This window comes from Xenopus tropicalis, chromosome 1 (assembly GCF_000004195.4).
Source record: "Xenopus tropicalis strain Nigerian chromosome 1, UCB_Xtro_10.0, whole genome shotgun sequence".
Lineage (NCBI taxonomy): Eukaryota > Metazoa > Chordata > Amphibia > Anura > Pipidae > Xenopus > Xenopus tropicalis.
The window spans coordinates 135,135,970-135,155,141 of NC_030677.2; the positions used below are offsets into that span (position 1 = coordinate 135,135,970).

The following is a 19,172-nucleotide window of genomic DNA, read 5'->3' on the forward strand; positions in this document are numbered from 1 at the left end:
ATATGGGCTTGTACACAAATAATTGTCAGTACAGTGGTATTATTAAAAACTTGTTTTCTTTTATGTAGTAACTTCAAAAAAATGATGTGCTGTTATAAACCACAATAGTTAATATAGTCATACATAATGTTGGGCTCATAGCTCAACGGGCAGAATTCTCAGCACCTGTAGTTCTATGGATAAAGGATCTCTCCATAATTTGGATCTCCATACCTTGGCTGCTAAAAAAAATTATATATTAAATAAACGCAATAGGACTGTTTTTCCTCCAATAAGGATGAATTATATCTTAGTTGGGATCAAGTACAAGGTACTGTTTTATTGTAACATAGAAAAAAATCTGAACTGGTTTAAAATGGAGTCTATGGGATATGGCCTTTCCGTAGAGCTTTTTGGATAATGGGTTACCTGATAACAGATCCCATACCTGTATAGCATAATATATGTGTGTTATAGTGTTATGAACACAATCTGTGCTATTAGCTTTATATTAATATAATATGCAAACACAGGCATGCTATACTCTATATATAAAGCACAACCGCACATTTTCAGAATATTTTTTTGCCAGATCGTGTTCAGAAGAATAAGAATTTATCTTTGTCATGGATATTGAACGTCTGATTGGATTTCCAAGCACAACATTTAAAAAAAAAGTTAAATAAACACCAGCCAAAGAGGATAAATAAACTGTTCTGTAAGTGGCTGACTTGGCACTGCTGAATTTAAAACCCCCAGAGGACAGAGCTCTCCCTCTTTCCTTTGTGTTAAATGTTTGAAAGATTTTCAAATGCCTGAGTTTATTCCTACTGCAAACATTTCTATTTACAAGGTCAAGTGTATCAGCACTCGACACAGCTTAAGAGTGTAATTATTTATCTAAGGGCGTCTGAGTGTAGATCAGTAGCTTTGGCAGAAAACCAGCCTCTAGCCCACAGCACAACAAACTCTTGATAACAATATTACAAGCTCTTTTGATTGTCCTTTTAACTGTTTACTTTGTACTTTATTTAGTCATGGCAAATATTCTGCCGGTACTTCTTGCTTGAGCAGTAAGTGAATGTCACAACTGCACATGATGTACAATCACAACACAGAGTGGATATTCACTTGTGTTCACTTAATATTTCCAGTTAGAACTGTGTTCACTAAATAATACCCTCTTGGCCTTTTAGCAACTATACACCTAAACAAACTGATATTCTCTATATCATTAGATTACAAATGTATGCATGCCCTACCTAATATCCCATAAACATTTGTATGCTGAGGCCATATTTCCACCCACATTCCTATAGAGGCCATTGGTAAAAAGAACAAAGCAGACTGAAGTCAAGTTTAAGAATAAACTGTTATTATTTCATTTATAAAAATACAAACGTGTAAGGCGGTATCTTCAAGACAACATGTATACATTTCTACAAAGTCCATAAATTCTCTGCAAAAATAGCTTTCACTTCAACAAATCTATAAAATACACTGTACATTTGAAGCACATTTCTGTTTTTTTTTTTATAATGTACCTTTTCTGTCAAGAAATTGTTTGCAAACACATAAAATTTCATCTCTATATTATAAATAAATTATTCATCAGAGAATACAATTTATATAAAAAAATATGTACAGATGTAAAGTCATGAGTTACAAAGGCAATATTTAAATACACTATTTATAGGTCTTGCTGTAACCAGAAAGGATCACTTTGATACTCCTATTAACAATATTTATTTTTCTGTATATTTTATTTACAGGGTATTCATAAAATGAACTTTCTTAAATGGCAGTGCACAACTGTGTAACCCAAGGTTCTCTTCGGTTTATCTAAGGTTTAAAAGAATGCAGATATACCCGGTGCAAAGAAAGAGTACAGTTCAACTAGTAAGGCCACAACTCTTTTCTCATACAAAATTACACAAATGTGATCTAGATAAATGTTTCAAGGTTAAAGGCACAATATAGGGGCAAACTATTACACCACAAATGTGATTTTTCAACTGGCTATAAAGGAGCAGTTGTAGTACAAAATAGTGTTCCACTAAGTTCTGTGGAGTGCCTACCAATCATGGGTTTGTCACTTTAGCCCAACTATTAACTAGTTTCCTTTACGCACCAAAAAGTGAAAGGACAATGCAGCATTTTAAATGGAAACAAAATATCACTAAAATCAACAGGATTGAGCTGGTAAGTCTGCAGCCAAACACAATTAAACACTGAACAATGTTTGCCCCAAAGTTACCTCTTTGACCATGACCCATGACTGTGGATAACAACATAAAAAAAAGGAATTCTGGGTCAAACATATTGTTGATCTACATTCTCAAAAAAAGAAAAATTGTACTTTATATTACAGAATTGCCCTATACTTTTGATTGGCTGAAGGACATAAAATCAATAAGGCAGGCAAGGATATCCATTAACTCCATCTTAGAATGGGAAATTTGGACTTGTAAGGCAGTGGTTTTGGCACCATATTTGGTTGGCTCATCTTGTCATCTTGACAAAAGCCAAATAAGCAGCTAGTAGCCCTGGATATTGTTAGACTGATGCAAACAGGGTAGTGAAAAGGCATTTCTTACGGCTAGATCAAGGTTTCAAAGAAGAACTGCATAGTACTGACTAAAACCTACATTTGTCCTCAAAAGTATTAGCCAGCTCCACATTTCATGTAGATGCTCATATTAATTCCCAAGAACTGGTGTGCACTTTGGTAAAGTATACAGCCAGATGACCAATAGAGTGGATATGCCATAATTCCTAAATGAGCAGGGGGAAGTTAGAAGCACTCACACTCACTCACAGACACCACTCTTGCTATAATATAAATCACAGCTGCTGCACAGTAAAGCAAAAGGTGCTAGTAAAGAGTAGGCCAGAATATGTGCAACCTGCAGCCCCCCAGCTGTTGATTAACAACAGCTCCTACTGACCCTTCAACTCCAAATGCAGGTAAGGATCAGGAGTTGTAGTTCAGCAGCACCTGGTAGAATACAAGCAGTACATTCTTAAGGTATCACCAAGCACTCAGGAACCCTAACCTATATGTCCAGTTATTAGGAACAACTGTCTGCATAAAACTACAAAATGTAAGGCTGGCATTTGCAGCAATATCCTCCATGGCATCCATAGGGGTTCTAATTATACTGGGCAGCATCATTCCTGAGTCCTGGAAACATTTAGTACTGTTCGATTAGCCCCAAAGGACCCCTGGTATCTTTTTTGTAAAGGGTCCCATGGGGCCAGTGGCTTTTTGATGGAGGCCCAGTGCTTCAAGTGAGTTTGTGTCCATATCTCTCCGGCTATAGCACAGGCAGTGCCAGCACAATGGCTCCCAGCAGCAAGCAGCCAGTCCATGCAGCAGTCTGTGCCCCACTGGGCGACCCCTTAATGGAACCGTCCTGCTCTCCGGGCTTCCCAGACGGCTGCTGATAATCCTCATAGGAGCCTTCCACTTTGGTCCCCACCTCCTCCTCATACTCCTCATCATAGTCATATTCGGACCTCCCGCTGCTCCCCGGCCCCGAGTTGCCCACATCCATGCCGAAGCACAGGCGGGCCATGTTCTCCTTGATAGACTCACAGATGGGCCTCTCATGCCCGTCGCACTCACACTCACTGAGCAGCAGCGCCTTGGGCACCCGCATCATGTCCTCTATCACCTCTTTGCACTCGTCCGTACAACGCAGCCCGTTGAAGAGGCGGCCGCACTGCGTCAGGTAGCGACTGAGAGAAGTGCCGCAGCGCCAGTCCCCCTCGCACAGCTTCCGCGCCTCCATGCAGCCCATCACCGCTCGGCCGTTGGAAGCGCCGGTCCCTCCGCTATCCGTGCTGGTCCTCGGCATGCACGGTTCGATCGCCCTCTTGGTGGCCCTGCAGGTCTCGTCCACGGCGCAGTCGCAGTCTTCCAGAGCCGGTCCCCACTTGGTGTGGTTGAGCTGGATGAGGGCAGAGATGCAGTGGCTGGGGCACCGGCGCCGGGATGATGCAGAGGTGGCCTCTCCCGGCCTGACCAGAACAGAAGAGCACGCCTCTATATACTGTCTGTAGGCATAGCTGCACTCCGCTTCCTCCTGGCACCGCATCATTGCCTGCCAGCAGATCAGCCGCCGACCCCAGGAGCCCCCCAACAGGGAGCCCATCAGCAGCAGCACGCACAGCAGCGCCATATCCTCAGCCGCAATGTGTAAGGGAAGAGAGACAATGATCAGCAGCGCTTCTCCGGGCTCCTCACACTCCGCATGGGGCTCTCACAGCATGGGATCCACGCACACAAGCCGGGCAGCTCAGCGGCTCTCACAATAGCAGGGACGTCCCGTTGGGTTGCACAAGTTCATGTCGTTCTGCTCCCAGGCTGCATTCTCATGCACATCGCATTCTCCGCAATGGAGAACAATAACATAAAAGCCGCGGCTCTCCGCTTCCTTCTTTTCTCCCCAAACTCTGTTCCGCAGCTCCTTCCCCCGGTGCCGCAGCCCAGCTCGATGGCAGGATCCTTGCAGAAAGCCCAGAGTATTTTCACTTTCTTGAGGGGAGGAGAAAGAGAGGGAAAGCCGAAGTTGTACTGATGCTCCCCTTAGCAGCGCGTCTCAGTCAGTGTGAGGAGGGGGGTGCTTAGCGGGACGTTTAGTGCCGAAATCTCCAGTCTGTCCCAGTGTGAGCTAGTTACATGTCATTATGCGAGCACTGAGTAAGCAAACAAACAGAGAAAGTACAGAGGTGTGCGTACGGCTTCTCCTCCAGCCTTGCCTAGTGCTCTGCTTTTCTCCTCATCCCTTGCCCTTTGCTCGGCCCCTTTCCCGGCTTCTCCCCACGCTATTGGTCCAGCCGCTTGTTGTTGAAGCTTTCTTGTGTGAGTGTGAGGGGTGGGGGTCCTCTGTAGGGGGATGGTGATGGATGGAGCAAAGGGTGGGGGCTTTGAGGAGCAAATGCTTTACAAATCATGACATATACCCCACCCTTTTCTACAACCCCTCCTATTATTATTGTGTTTTTTTCTACAAGTCTCTTTTCAGGGGAATGGGACAACTATAGTGTGTGTTTCTAGTATGTCTGTCCTGCTGTCCTCCAGTTAGTGCTGTGGCAGGACAGCTGATAGGGTGTCAGGGGATCTGGTAGATGTAGTTTTGAGATTTGGAAGGACATCTGATGGAAACCCCTACAATAGATACATTCTTTTTCTAGTTTGGCCACATAGATTTTAAAATCAGACCAGAACTTAAAGAAATTATGTCGGCTGCTGCACTGTAAGGCAGGGATCCCCAACTTTTCTTACTGGTGAGCCACAGTCAAATGTAAAAAGACTTGGAGAGCAACACAAGCATCATAAAACAAATAAGGGCTAAGATTGGCTATTAGGTAGCCTCTGTGCACACTATCAGCTTACAGGGGGCTTTATTTGGTAGAAAATCTTGTTTTTATTCAACGTAAACTTGCCACCAAGTCAGGAATTCAAAAATAACTACCTGGTTTGGGGGCACTGAGAGCAACATCCAGGGGATCGTTGAGCAACTTGTTGCCCCCAAGCCACTGGTTGTGGGTCACTGCTATAAGGTTATGTTGTGCATATACAGTATGCCCCAGCTCCATAACCATATAATTTAGTCAGCACTAAGACCTAGAGAGGGCTGTTTTAATAAATGGGCAGAGGGATGCCCAGGGCCCACCAGTGCAGGGGCCCACTAGCACACATTTCATGTGGGATAACTTTTGGCAGAGGCATCCTGCTCTGATGGCAGGCCTCTCATTTTAATCATTTGGAAGAGCTCTACTGTATAGTTATTTTAATTTGTGTACCTTTCTCTTGTGGCATCACAATTTTGTCATTTTTCTGCTCCAGAGCAGCGCACCTGGGCATCATGTCTACTTAAGTAAGCACAGATAATTTCTTTACTGCCTGCCTTACTATTTTGAACTTTACATGCTTAAGGATTATTTTTTCACAAATGTTTTGGGCAGTGGGGGCCCACCAATGAAATTTGTACCAAGCGGCCCTAGGTTTAGAATACTAGCAGTCATGTATGTTGTAGGTTAGGAAGAAAACCACAACTCAGACTCACCACTGCTGGCCAATTAAGCACATACAATGCTCCTTGTATACTAGGGGTGTGTCTCCATGGCATTCCCTACCATCACAAAATCAGTAGAGGGAGAAAATTACCACAACTCCTATGGGTTAAATAAAAACTGGAATCTTGTTTTGTTATACATTTTGGAATAAAGATTCAATTTTAATTAACCCATTGGAGTTGCAGTCATCCTCTCCTCTACTGATTTTATGTTGTGGGCTAAGCTGGCATCACATGTGACCAGTTACATATAAGCATATAAAAATCAGTGATTAATAGCTGTCAATAGTGCTAATATTATTAGCGACTTTGCCTATTTGGAGGGAATGGGCGAAAGCTGTAATGAGTGGATAAGCCTGTCCAGTCCCTGATCGGCAAAATAAATTACCGAAATTACTATTAATTCATGGCTAAACGTATGCCATAAAGGACAGCTTAATTAGTGAATGCTATCCCGCTGAGCCAAACAGTAGGTATTAATTGATAATTGGTCTGACTGGAGCAAAGAGAAAGGACTTGTAAACATTGTGCTACAAATAACTCTCTACAATTTGTTACCTGGATATCAACCATAAGGGCTTTATGTGTCTCTGGGTCATACCAGGACTAGGTATATATAATCCTAGAAACAGAATACTAGTGAATTGTTGATTAACCCCAGAAATATTCGGTGAGGTACTGGAATTTAGCAGAGTGAATCAATAGTTAGGAAACTCATTCCGTGTATGAGCACCATAATGATACTTACCCGTTCATAAAATGAAATACTTATTTGATCCTTTGCACAAAGTAAATATGGATTAAATAAAGACATGACACATGTATGGTGAATAAAAGTTTATTATACAGATGGTGTGATCATTTCTAACCTTCCCCCTGCAAAAGTTCTCAGTACTCACCTGGATGAGAGAACCACGATTCCCCTTGTAACATACAGGATACATGTTGTAGACCAATTATACTGTTGATACAAATGTAAACAATTACGACAGTAAAGATACTTTGTAAGCAATAGTACCCAGGAGGGTAAGAGCTAGAATTGAAACAGGTTCAAGGTGTGATTTTGAACATTTTAAACTTTTCTTTACTTTTCTATCTCTTTTAAGTATTTAATTTTAACTATTAAAAGTAAAAGTTATATTTTAACTGTAATAGGTGTGCCAGTCTTGTTCTTTTCGTGTCTATAACACGACATACTATACATATAAGCACCTCAGCTGCCCTTGGGGACACCACTACTTTAATGGAATCACCTCATTCCTTGTGTCATATGTCATGGTGGACAAGCCAAATACCTGATTCATTGCATTAATTGGACCAGTCTGGCCCTTATTCTTGTATATCGATCTAAATAATCTGCCGGTGGGTCACCCAATTGTGGCCCATTATGTATTAAGCTTTACTGCACTGGATAATATTTACACATGCACCTGTTTAAAGCCAATTGGGGCAGACAACTGTTATTAAAGAGGGAAGTTTGGTATTCCCTAGCAAGCGTAGCAGCTGGTACTTGCTTTTGTGGTGGGCTCCATAGGGAATAGTAGTTCACAAGTTGGACAACTTTCTTCTTTCCTCCCACACATAAATAACATACAGGCTGATTAATTGGCCCTGATGTTATGTAAAGCGATAGAAGCCTTAGATTGTATGGACCGGTGTAAATGATGTAAAGTAACAACTGTAAAGTGCGTCAATAAATAAAGGACACTAACTGAACATCGCAACAGTCACCTGATGTGACATTACCTTCAGTTCTATGTTTGACCCAGGGGTACATAGTCCACATAGGGCCACAGGCAGGCTCTATTCATCTGTATTGTCCGAATAGGCTATATGTCTGCCACTGATTTTCAGCTACGCTATGTAATTTTGCTCAAAATGGTTCAGTTATCAATTTATTAGCCCAACTATTTTCATAGTGTATGGGAATTATATAGTGCTTCTATGTAGAAGAAATGTACATTTTTGTTAACTTTTCTTTAATATTACCACGGTGTGATGTATGAAGCAATCAACAATATCTTCCCATCTTCATGCAGTATAGCTTCCAAATATTTGGTGATGAATAATGCAGAGAAGATTCCTCTGGAGCCAGACTGCATGCCTGAGGCACCAAACATTCTCAGCTCAGATGGACAGCATTTTTTAAGATATGAAAGGACAGCATAGATGGTCCCAGCAGCATGAGCGCAGCCATCTAGTCTCAACATATAATACCCCACTTAATAACTATTAATGTGGTAAAAGAAGGGGGATTTTCATTACAAAAAACTTTCTTCTTTTATAAAGTTATTGTAAAATTCTCTGAATATAACTAGATAAATATATTACCTGGGTAATATGTACTGTAGATGCATTTAGGTTAGCATTAAAGGAGACATATTGGATAAATGGGGAGCAACGCTAATTTTGTAGGCAATTATGAATAATATCCGGTGCTGGTTTCACTTTGTGCTAAAAATAAATTCTCTCTGTAAAAATGGCCCCTTTATTGGAGCTCCCTATAGATCCTCTCACTTCTCCCTCCAGTGTGAAATGGAGAGTGGGCGTGTCCTAACGGTCCCTGCCAGAAGCACAGTAGGAGGGGGAGAGCCAATCACAGCCCTGCACTCACACAAGCACAGAGAGGCTTCAGTTCCCTATCAGGTCAGCCTAGCTGCTGATTGGTTCCTATCCTACAGTGCAGGGTATGGAGGGCCGCCGGCTCCCCAGCTCATCCAGAGAATTCAGCCAGCAGGAAGTGGCACAGATGGGCGGGGCTAGTGGGGGTTTTGTGGAATTTCTCAATAAATCAGTCAGAAACACAACTTTTTAAGCACAATCCTTCTATATCTAGAGGAGTATAATTCCCTGGTACATTCATCATTTTTATAGGATATGTCTCCTTTAATGCATTCTTTACAGAGAATATTAAACTTTCATTAACAGCTGTATGAACTCACATGAAAAGAGCAAGGCTAAGCTGCATTCCCCACTGCTAGGACATACATTAGAAGGACAGAGTAGTTAAAGGAACAGTAAAGGTCCCCCATACACGGGCCGATTATAGCTTATCGGCCCATGTAGGGGCAGAACCGAGGGGCCTGGCCGACTGATATCTGGCCTGAAATGGGCCAGATATCGATCGGCCAGGTTAGAAGATCCAGTCGGATTGGGGACCGCATCGGCTCGTTGATGCGGTCCCCGAACCGACTGCCCCATTGCCGCATGCAGAATTCGCCTACATGCCTCCCCGATATCGCCACCCGTAGGTAGGGATATCGGGTGAAGATCCGCTCGCTTGGCGACATCGCCAAGCGAGCGGATCTGGCCGTGTATGGCCAGCTTAACACCAAGAAATGAAACCGTATCAAAGTCATTAACGGCACTGGTAAAAGTTGTGTGTTTGCGTCAGAAACCATACTATAGTTTATATAAACAATAAGCTGCTGTGTAGACACAGAGGAAGCCATTTCAAACTATAAATAGGTTTAAATGGCACAGGTTACATATCAGATAACAGATAAGCTCTGTAAAACACCATTGTATTTTATACATATCACATATAACATATCTGTAAGCAAATACAGACCAGTGAAGGGCAGCAGCACATTATATTTTTATTTCTTTGTAGTTACTGTTCCTTTAAAGGGAGTCTAATTGCTGTAGTAAAGCACTGAAATGAATGTGCACAATATTTGGTGGCTCTACTAAGTGCTGAGAGTCTGTGAGCAGGCCAGGTGTGCATTCCAGAGAATCTTGGGATCAGAAGTAAATTGTGACATAACTTCCACTTGGCTACAGATTTGTGCCTAGGGGGTCATCATCACTATAAAAAGAAAAAAAAGACTAGAACTAAACTCTTCATATAAATGTTAAGTAACATTCTTAAACATTTATGTTGTGGTGCCTTTAAATCATTGCATTTGGAATTTATGCCGTTCATCTAAGCGAATTATTAATTTGCAGCAGCGAATACACTGTGTAATGTACTCTTTGTTTATGTACTTTTGACTATCTATCGAGTGGGTAAAACTGAGGGAACAGAGGCCAGACAATTTGATCACAACAAAAACATGGCCTTATCCTGTATCTGTCTGGTAGACATGTCACTGACCGCTGCATTATCTGTTTTGGATGGTCAACTCTGATGTATCTGTACCAAAGTGGCATTAATCAAAAGTTCATTTTGGTATGCCCTAGCATAAAAAGTGGTATACTACTTAGTATAAAAGCACTAACACACATGTACAATTGTTACAACGCCATTTCCATTGTTTCCCTTTAAACTGAGCCCTGCAATTCTTGCTGTTATTATTTATCTTTATACAGTGCCAATATTTTCTGCATCAATTTAAATAGATTATACATCATTCCCATTAGTCTCTAGCTTACAATCTATGGTCCATATCACACTATAGTTTTATTAGGAATCAGTTAACCTGCCTGCATACAGTATTTTGGAGTGTGGGAGGAAACAGGAGTAACCCTTGCAAGCACACAAAGCTGGGATCGCAGCACTGCATGGCAGCAATGCTAATCACTGAACCATTGGACACACATGTAAATGCATGATATATTGTATATTTTGCCCTTATAAAAAAGGAATTGTTCATCTGCAATCATATTTTTTTTTCTGTATCCTAACAGATATTTCTTAGTATAATTATGATACACAGATAAACCTAGGATCATATATGACAGTGTAACAAACATGTGGCACTGTGGTTTATTACAGAAGAGTTTTCTCCTTAAGACGAAATGCAGATCTAATCCAGAACTCTCTGAAGATTGGCACAGTTAATGTGGTTACTGTGGTGGCTGCGTCCAGGAAGATGTTTGCTTTGCCACCTTAATTTCCACAGCAACTCAGGCGTTAACCACAAGAGGCAGTGGTGCTTGCACATTGCCAAGAATCTGCCTTTTCAGGCATTGCAGGCAAGTCAAGAGCAGTGACAAAAACGGTATTGCATGGAAACTTCTTACTTACAAATGCTAAAGGAATCAGAACCGTAATGAAGAGTAGTGGCATGCCAAATAAGCTTTTCCTTCTTTCACTGTTGAACTTTTAAAGGACATAACATTAAATGCACATCTGTTTAGAAAGTACACATTCATTTAATCTCTGAAGCTGTAGTTAGAAGTAGTTATGCCTTTTATTAAAAAGCAGCATGGTAGCTTCTTGCATAGCACTACTGCCTTGCAGCACTATGGTCCTGTGTGTAGCCCTGGCAAGGGCATAAATTTGTGTGTCCTTCCAAGGTCTGCGTAGGTTTCCTTCATTATAAAATTTTCAAGCAGGTTATGATTAAACAGATGATTGTGAGAAGATGATAGGGACCTTGAACCTATATTTCACTAGGGCAGGAAATGAAAAACAATATATGTAAAATGTGCAGGCTCTGTGTACCTAAAAAATAATCATTTGGTTTTAGCTTATAGTGTCACTCAGATGAGAATGTTTCACTGAGATATAAAGGCTAATTTATGAATGCAGTACAGGTTCAAAGTGCTCTTATTGGGTGCATATTTTTGTCCCAATTATCATTGTGGCTACTAAATGCACAATTGCATGCAGTGTGCTAAAATACACACACTGATTACCTTGTCTATGAACAAGGAGCAAGTTCCTGGTAACATTTTTAGAGTTGAGGTGCACACTGGTGTTTGCAGCATTGATAATGGCCTTAGCATGTCAGAAGCAATATTGATGCAGCCCACTAGTAAAACCCCGAAACTTTTGCCACATCAAGGCACTTGGGCTGTATCCATCTTGTAGAATTCAAGAGTCCTAATTATCAATTCTTAGGCTAATCCCACATAGGGCTGATGCTTGACCTGTGAATAAACACAGGCAGCGAATCACCACCCTACACTGGCATGAGGCTTTCCCTGTGCCTCTACCTGTGTTGACGCAATGGCTTTAGGTGCAGGCACAGCAAAAGGTGTATCCACGGGCCGATAATCAGCCCCCTGCGGCATTAGCCTAAGGTTGCATTTTATGCAGATTTTCCAAGAACTAAGTACCTTCATTATTAATATAATTATTCACATCATTATTCTATTTAATGAAATCCTTATCTTGGGGCAATCAGAATCTGTGTCAGTATAGAACTGGTGCACCCAGATACCAGGAAAACTCCTGTTGGGCCTGGGTGGCAGTACATCTTCATGCTAATCCAATCATTTAGCCTCATATGGCTATGCCATGGGGATTCTCCTTCTCTATATTAGAACAAAGAGAAGAAATTGAGGAAAGCATAGACGATAATATGTAAATAGAAGAGACTAGGAGAATAAATACAATGTGGGAAGAGAGGAGTAAATATAGTCTGAAGAGTGGGCTTGTGGTCTAAGGTTTTCTGATGGGCCCCTGGCACCCCAGCCCAACACTGTCAGTATGTGATTTTTACAGTACTGTGAGATGAAAAACAATGCACATATCCATTCAATGCATACCGAATTGCAGCCTATTAGAAAGTTGCATGTTCATTAGCATCCAGTGATGATTATAAATCTCATTTACTTAATAGCTAAACTGTATAAGAGCAAAAGTTTATTTTAATTGAAAAATACTGTCTTTATCAGGCAAAGCATTTTTGCAAGGAAAAAATATCTTTATACTCTTTTGAAATGAGCTTTAAAGGGGTTAAACTTTTGTCCTTCATGGTTCTCCAGTCTTATATCCCACAGCAGGTGGGGCTATTTAATTTTGGCAGCTTCTAGTGTCTCTGTAAGCAGCCCATACGTTTATGAGATCTATGGAAATGAATAGGTCACCCTCCCAAGAGGGGCAGTATGCAGCCAGCTGCATTTCACAAGCAGCTACGTATGCAGGGCAGCATTTCTGACTGTATGTTAGCCCGGATTGCTCCTGTGAAAATACTACAGGGAGTGTAAATTCTGATTAGTAGGGCTACCATGTGTTCCAGGCTGTTAGTGCCAACTTTGATTGTCAAACAAATACGTTAATACGTTAAAATGTTGTGTAAGCACATTTATGCCACAAATTCAAGACAGAGATTCACCAGTGCAAGTTTGCATATTATAACACAGTGTAATTAGAACCTATATTGTGTGTTTTAGAATTCTTATCTTTTTTACCAAAATGTTCGGCAAGTGCTTTACGGAGATTATATAACATTTACGTCATTGTCTGCCCAAATGAAGCTTACAATCTGTGGCCCCTATCACAATTATAAATGCTAGGATCATCTGGAGACATTTAACTTTCTTGGGTGTTTTTGAAGTGTGGGAAACCGAAGTATACACACCCATACATGGGAAAACATGTCTCTGTCCTCCTAAGGGTAATGTGAGACATGGCGTATTATCACTAAACCTAAAAACGCTCACCAAGAATACGCACAGCTAGGGTAAAAAACCGTACTTGTGCCTGCACCTGAAAGTACTATATACGCTCCGGTGCAGGCACACGTAACCGATATCTGGCAAAAAACGCAATATTTTGCATTTTTGGTCGATATCGGCTACATGTGCCTGCACTGGAGCGTATTCAATGCTTAAGGTTACAGACACGGGTAGAAATACAGTAGCATGAGGTATTCTCTGCAAGCGAAAAAACGCTTGGTGTGACATTAGCCTTACAGTGTCCTGGCTAGAATAGAGTCTTGAAGTAGAATGCAGAACTGCAAGCCAGCCGTGCTAAACACTGCCCCACCATGTTGCCCTTATTAATGTACATTCAGCACAGAGACTGCTATGTACCCCAAAAGGGGAGGATTTTGTAGTGGTGCTAGATCCAACCCCCTTCTATCCCCCATGGCAATGTGGACAAGGACTGAGTGGGTGTGCAATTAGAACAGGCCAAACTGCAGATGTGCCCCATAGGTTCCATGCTGCCCCTTAAATTTTTCTGCCCTAGACATGGACTTTTGTCACCATCCCACAAATCGGGGCCTGTACCTCAATACTTGTACAAACAAAACCTCCTCAGTCTTCTGCCAAAGTTAACCCTCGATAAAGTAAGGTTCTTTTCTGCTAATAACCACTAACCTTTAAAATGTAATTTCGGCAGGAGATGACATACTACAAAAATTAACATGTAATATAAATTAAAATATATATAAAATTGGATGGTATAAAATTATACAGTTTCATAATTTCTTTTGCACAGAATAACATGCATAGGAGAGTTCTTATCTACCTAATTGTTTGTAGTGTGTTTGAAAATGTAATATGTCTTTTAGGTTCAACCTTTGACAGATCCCTTGTCTGTTTGTCTAGACTCTCAAGGAAGACAAACAAAACCTAGAGACAGCTGTTTCCAATTGCCTTTGAAGGGCTAAACGTGTTCTCCCCAGATTTCATAACATGCAGTTCAATTTCTCTATGGATTACCATCCAGCCTTTACATTTGAAAAGTGTATTCATTCCGTTCTTGACAAAACCTGGTGTTAAATTTTCCCTCAGAAACATATTTTCAATGCTGACTGCCATTCTACAAAAATACTATTCTTTCCTTAAAACCATACTTAATAATAAGGATAATAATAAATAATATTACCAGTGTCAGAGAGGCTTATCTTGCAACTGGTGGGGCTCTAGTGGGGCACTAGCTGATAAGCACCTTCAGTATATTCTTTTGAAAAATGATTTATGGAAAAATTTTATGGACGATGAAATGGTTTTGCTGTGGGATGCAGTAGTTTCTAGTTATGCCAATGGCTAGTGATTTTTAAGCCCATACGTAATGCATTTTCCTGACAGTCATGATTGGTCTTGATTGGACTGCTTTGTCAATGTGCCAGAATATTTTTGACTGCTTTGTCAATTTGTCAGAATTTTTTTTGTCTGCTTTGAGCAGTCAAACACCATTCTGTTCAGAAGGGTGATACCTTCACAATATACTTGTAAAGGACACGACTGGATGGATGAAGTTGCCTTGGGTGCCCAACCGACTTAGCCCAGCTCTGTACTTATTTCATTATGCTTAAGCAAAGCAACAAATATACCCTATACTTCTTTGCATTTAACTCTTCTACAATGCAGCATAACTTCATAAAAGCTTAGATCATACTGCCATCTAAAAAAGTCTGGAACCTTTTTAATAAAACCTGTTGTTTTTCTACGTTTATATTGTGGCTATGTATTGTGACTAGTGACTTTTTATACATTCTAGACTACCATGATCTATGTTGTTAGACTGAATTAAATAATCATCATTTCTGATCAGTAACAAAGTACTAAGCATGAATCTGAGTTTCTTTGCGAACAGCTACATAGTCTTAGATTTCATAGAAGAAAGCCATTGTTGTAACAAACTTTCAAATATTACATGCTAACATTTCCAAAGGAATCTTCTCAGACCTTAAATATTAAATATATTCTGTAGTAATATTTTTTGACTTTATATGATTTATTCTAACCAGAAAGGCAATGTTTAAGGATTATCAAGGCATTTACATTTTGTACCCTAAGGAAAAAATGTTAATATGACTTACCCTTCCTTTCACCTGCACTGATCCAAAACAGCCTTGGGACATATCTGGGTAGCATTCACATAAAATGTAAAGGTTTCAAGCACGTAAAGATAATTGCTCAATATATGCTTTTAAAAACATACCTTTAAAAACCAAATATGGAGAAAACTATCTAAATATGTGTTCCTTCATCTGATTTTCATTACATTTAATTTAAAATGAAAAATATGGCAAAGATTAACATTAATCAAAACAGGCCAGTTGCTATTTAAGACATATTGTAAAGAAAACTTTTGGAGTGGTTTTTATTATTTCCATAGTTAGTACAGGTAAAAATATTGTCTATGGCAGTTGCTTTATAAATGCATATAGAATCTAGTGACCTATTAAAGGAGAAGGAAAGGCTAGTAAAGAGTTAATCTCAAGCTGCAGGCATACCTTCAGTTATCTCAATAGTGCCCTTAAGTCTCCCTATATTTCACTTGTTCAGAAGATCTGAAGGCAAACACGTAGAAAAAACGCTGAGCTGGGTAAAGAGAATTCCCTTAATGCATCGCTCCTGCACAGACTATGGGACCGGGACACTGTAGGCGATGCATGCACCTTGCTGTTTTCAGTGTCTGTTTCAGAAGCAGGCGTGATCCCCTCCCCTACCCAGAGGACACAGAATGAGGAGCGAGCAGAAAGAGCAGGGAAGCACAGAGCGACCAGGCGAGCGAGCGAGTGTGGCGCTACGGGTTGGGGGTGTTAGGGGGGGTGCGAGCGGGGGGGTGTTTTTTGGTTGTGCAGGGACGATGCTGGGGGAGCCGGGGGAAAATCCAACATGGCGGCCACCACAGAGTGCAAAGAGAGGAAAGTTTGAAGGCACATTTTGGGAGAAGGGAGGATAATTTAAAAAAAAAAAAAGTTGGCGATCTGCTACAGGCAAGGGGGCTCTACAATATATGAAGGGCTTTAGTAGAAGCCTTTCCTTGCTCTTTAAGAATGTTTGCCATTGGAATTAGGAATTCATGAGCATAAATTCGAAGCATTCTGCGCAGCAGTTTCCTTTAAGGAAAGTAGTTCAAATGTGCAATTATACATTAATATGATCACAAATAAGTTGAGCAACTTCCACACATGTAAACAGCTGAAGAAAAGCTATGCAGCTGCTTAAAATTGCACTGACAAGCATGGAGTAAGCTTGCACACACAAGATTTTTGCACAAGAATGCATACTTGCAAGGAGGAGTGGATGGGATTATATTGGCTTTTCACCACCTGCAATAGAAAAAGCAGACAGAAAAAAGCCAATGAACAGCCATTCATTGCACCCTATTGCATGCCTAGGAGCAACTTTCAAATATACAGTAGGTTTATGAAAAATATTCTATAATCTGAAAGTTATTTGTCATTGTCATATTGCTGAAAGCAATATATGTTTGATCCTTGGTATACATAGGGGCACATTTATCAAAGGACGATTGTTTCCGAACACAAAAATGTTGTATTGTTTAAGTTTTTGCACTGTGCGCATTTTCATTAATTTGCGCAACTTTTTCATACTTTGCAACAATTTCCGCAACAATTTGTGCGACAAAATCGTATTTGCTGCGACGAGAAGGAAAGTTTTGGATTCATTAAAGCTTCATTATCGTGACTTTCCTTGGGCCAGGTTGGAGCTGCAGAGTGCCATTGAGCCCTATGGGAGACTTTCCTTGGGCCGGGTTGGAGCTGCAGAGTGCCATTGAGCCCTATGGGAGACTTTCCTTGGGCCGGGTTGGAGCTGCAGAGTGCCATTGAGCCCTATGGGAGACTTTCCTTGGGCCAGGTTGGAGCTGCAGAGTGCCATTGAGCCCTATGGGAGACTTTCCTTGGGCCAGGTTGGAGCTGCAGAGTGCCATTGAGCCCTATGGGAGACTTTCCTTGGGCCAGGTTGGAGCTGCAGAGTGCCATTGAGTCCTATGGGAGGCTTCAAAAAACATGCACAGAAGGATTAAACTGAGAAAGGTTTTCCTGCCGTTTACGATCATTCGGATACGAACATTTTTTGACTTTCGGATCACCAATACGATATTATCGTGGCTATTACGATCATCAGAAATTATCGTATCTAATCCGAATTTTACCCATTTCGGGATTCAAACTCGTACTTTGATGAATCTGCCTCATAGAATAGTCTAATTACCCTCTGCAATGTAGCAGAAGCCAGCTCTCCTCCACCAGGACTCCACTTCCCATAATGACTTGCATGATACTTTACAGGTCTGTTGGGTTCCTATGAATTGTTTCAATAGTCAAAAATAGCATAATGCTGTCAGAGGCAATTACATTCACAGATACATGTAAAACCATTTAAAATGTGCAATGACAATGATTTACCCTTGCTTCATTTCCCTAAGATTTCAGGATTAACCCCTTTCTCCTCTCCCCCTTCTCACCCTATTCACCATCTAATCCTGAGACCATACTGAAAGACTTGAGCTGTATTTAAATTGTATTTGTTATACTAGCTAGAACTGTTATGCAAATCTTTCTTTTATAGATGCATCAACCAACTCTGTCTTGAAATTGTTAAACCCACAATAAAAATATTAAAAGGAAATGTGCAATGTATACTGGAGCTATATAGAACCTAAAATCGAAAAAAATGTGCCAGAAGATATTATAAATGTGATTATTAGGATGGATTTATGCAAGAAAGAACTTGTCAACCAAATTTTGTAGTTTTCTAAAGAGAGGTCAGAGTGTACCGTGCAGAAGTTAAATTAGCAAACTAAGGGTTATAGGCCTGGGGCCAACTATTTGTACTTGGATAGAAATCTGTCTGACACAGAACTGTGATTAATGGGGTATTTTCTACAGGGATCAGTACTGTAAGGGAAGTACCACATGCTTATGTCCTTGAGTTACTTCTTATTTAATGTATTCGTTAATGACATGTATTTGGCATTTAAAAGTAGTATCTTTTTGTTTGTAATGACATACAATTATGCAAATAAGATCCAGTAAGGATATTTCTACTCTGTAGTTACATTTTGAAGAACAAAAAAGGGAGAGGCACATAAGGGGGAAATCAGGTGAAGGAAAGTCTGGCACAAGTGCAGTTCATTAGAGCAGACAACATCAGTTTAAGAGTATTCTGCTCTTGATATACTGGCAAAAATGTCAACAAAATGCTCATAGATTACGCTCTTCTGTAGTTAACTGCATAAGCTGGTAGTTTTTTCTTCATATTTTATTCCTGTTTTTAGTTCTCATTACTTTTCTGACTATTCTTCCCAAGATGCTGTATAAAGTGGAACACATAGCCATGTAAATTAAACACTACTAATAAACAGGGTCGGACTGGGGGGTGCAGGGCCCACCGGGGCTCCGGCTCCAGGGGCCCTGCAGGTGCCCCAGCCGCGTCCCCTAACCCCCCCCCAGGGGCCCCCCTAACCCCCCCGCAGGGCCCCCGCCTGATGTCCTCCCTGAGCGCGTATAAATTGAACGCGTCAGGGGAGGAACAGTCAGTAGGGGGAGCGCCGGCAAAGGTCGGACTGGGCCGCTGGGGCCCACTAGGGCCGGGGCCCACCGGGATTTTTCCTGGTGTCCCAACGGCCCAGTCCGACCCTGCTAATAAATATAATAATAATAAATATAATAATATTATAGCATTACATTAACCAGTGCCACCGAGAACTGGCACTTTAGGGCGAAGACACAT

At 41.0% G+C, this 19,172-nt stretch overlaps 1 protein-coding gene across 1 annotated transcript; it reads right to left on the reverse strand.

The window, feature by feature from the left end:
- Positions 1-1,503: 1,503 nt before the first annotated feature.
- On the reverse strand, positions 1,504-4,352 carry gas1 (growth arrest specific 1). The gene has a single exon (NM_001079224.1). It carries the CDS (start codon positions 4,161-4,163, stop codon positions 3,297-3,299), a length of 867 nt encoding a protein of 288 aa, NP_001072692.1. The 5' UTR covers positions 4,164-4,352; the 3' UTR covers positions 1,504-3,296.
- Between the last annotated feature and the right edge of the window lie 14,820 nt (positions 4,353-19,172).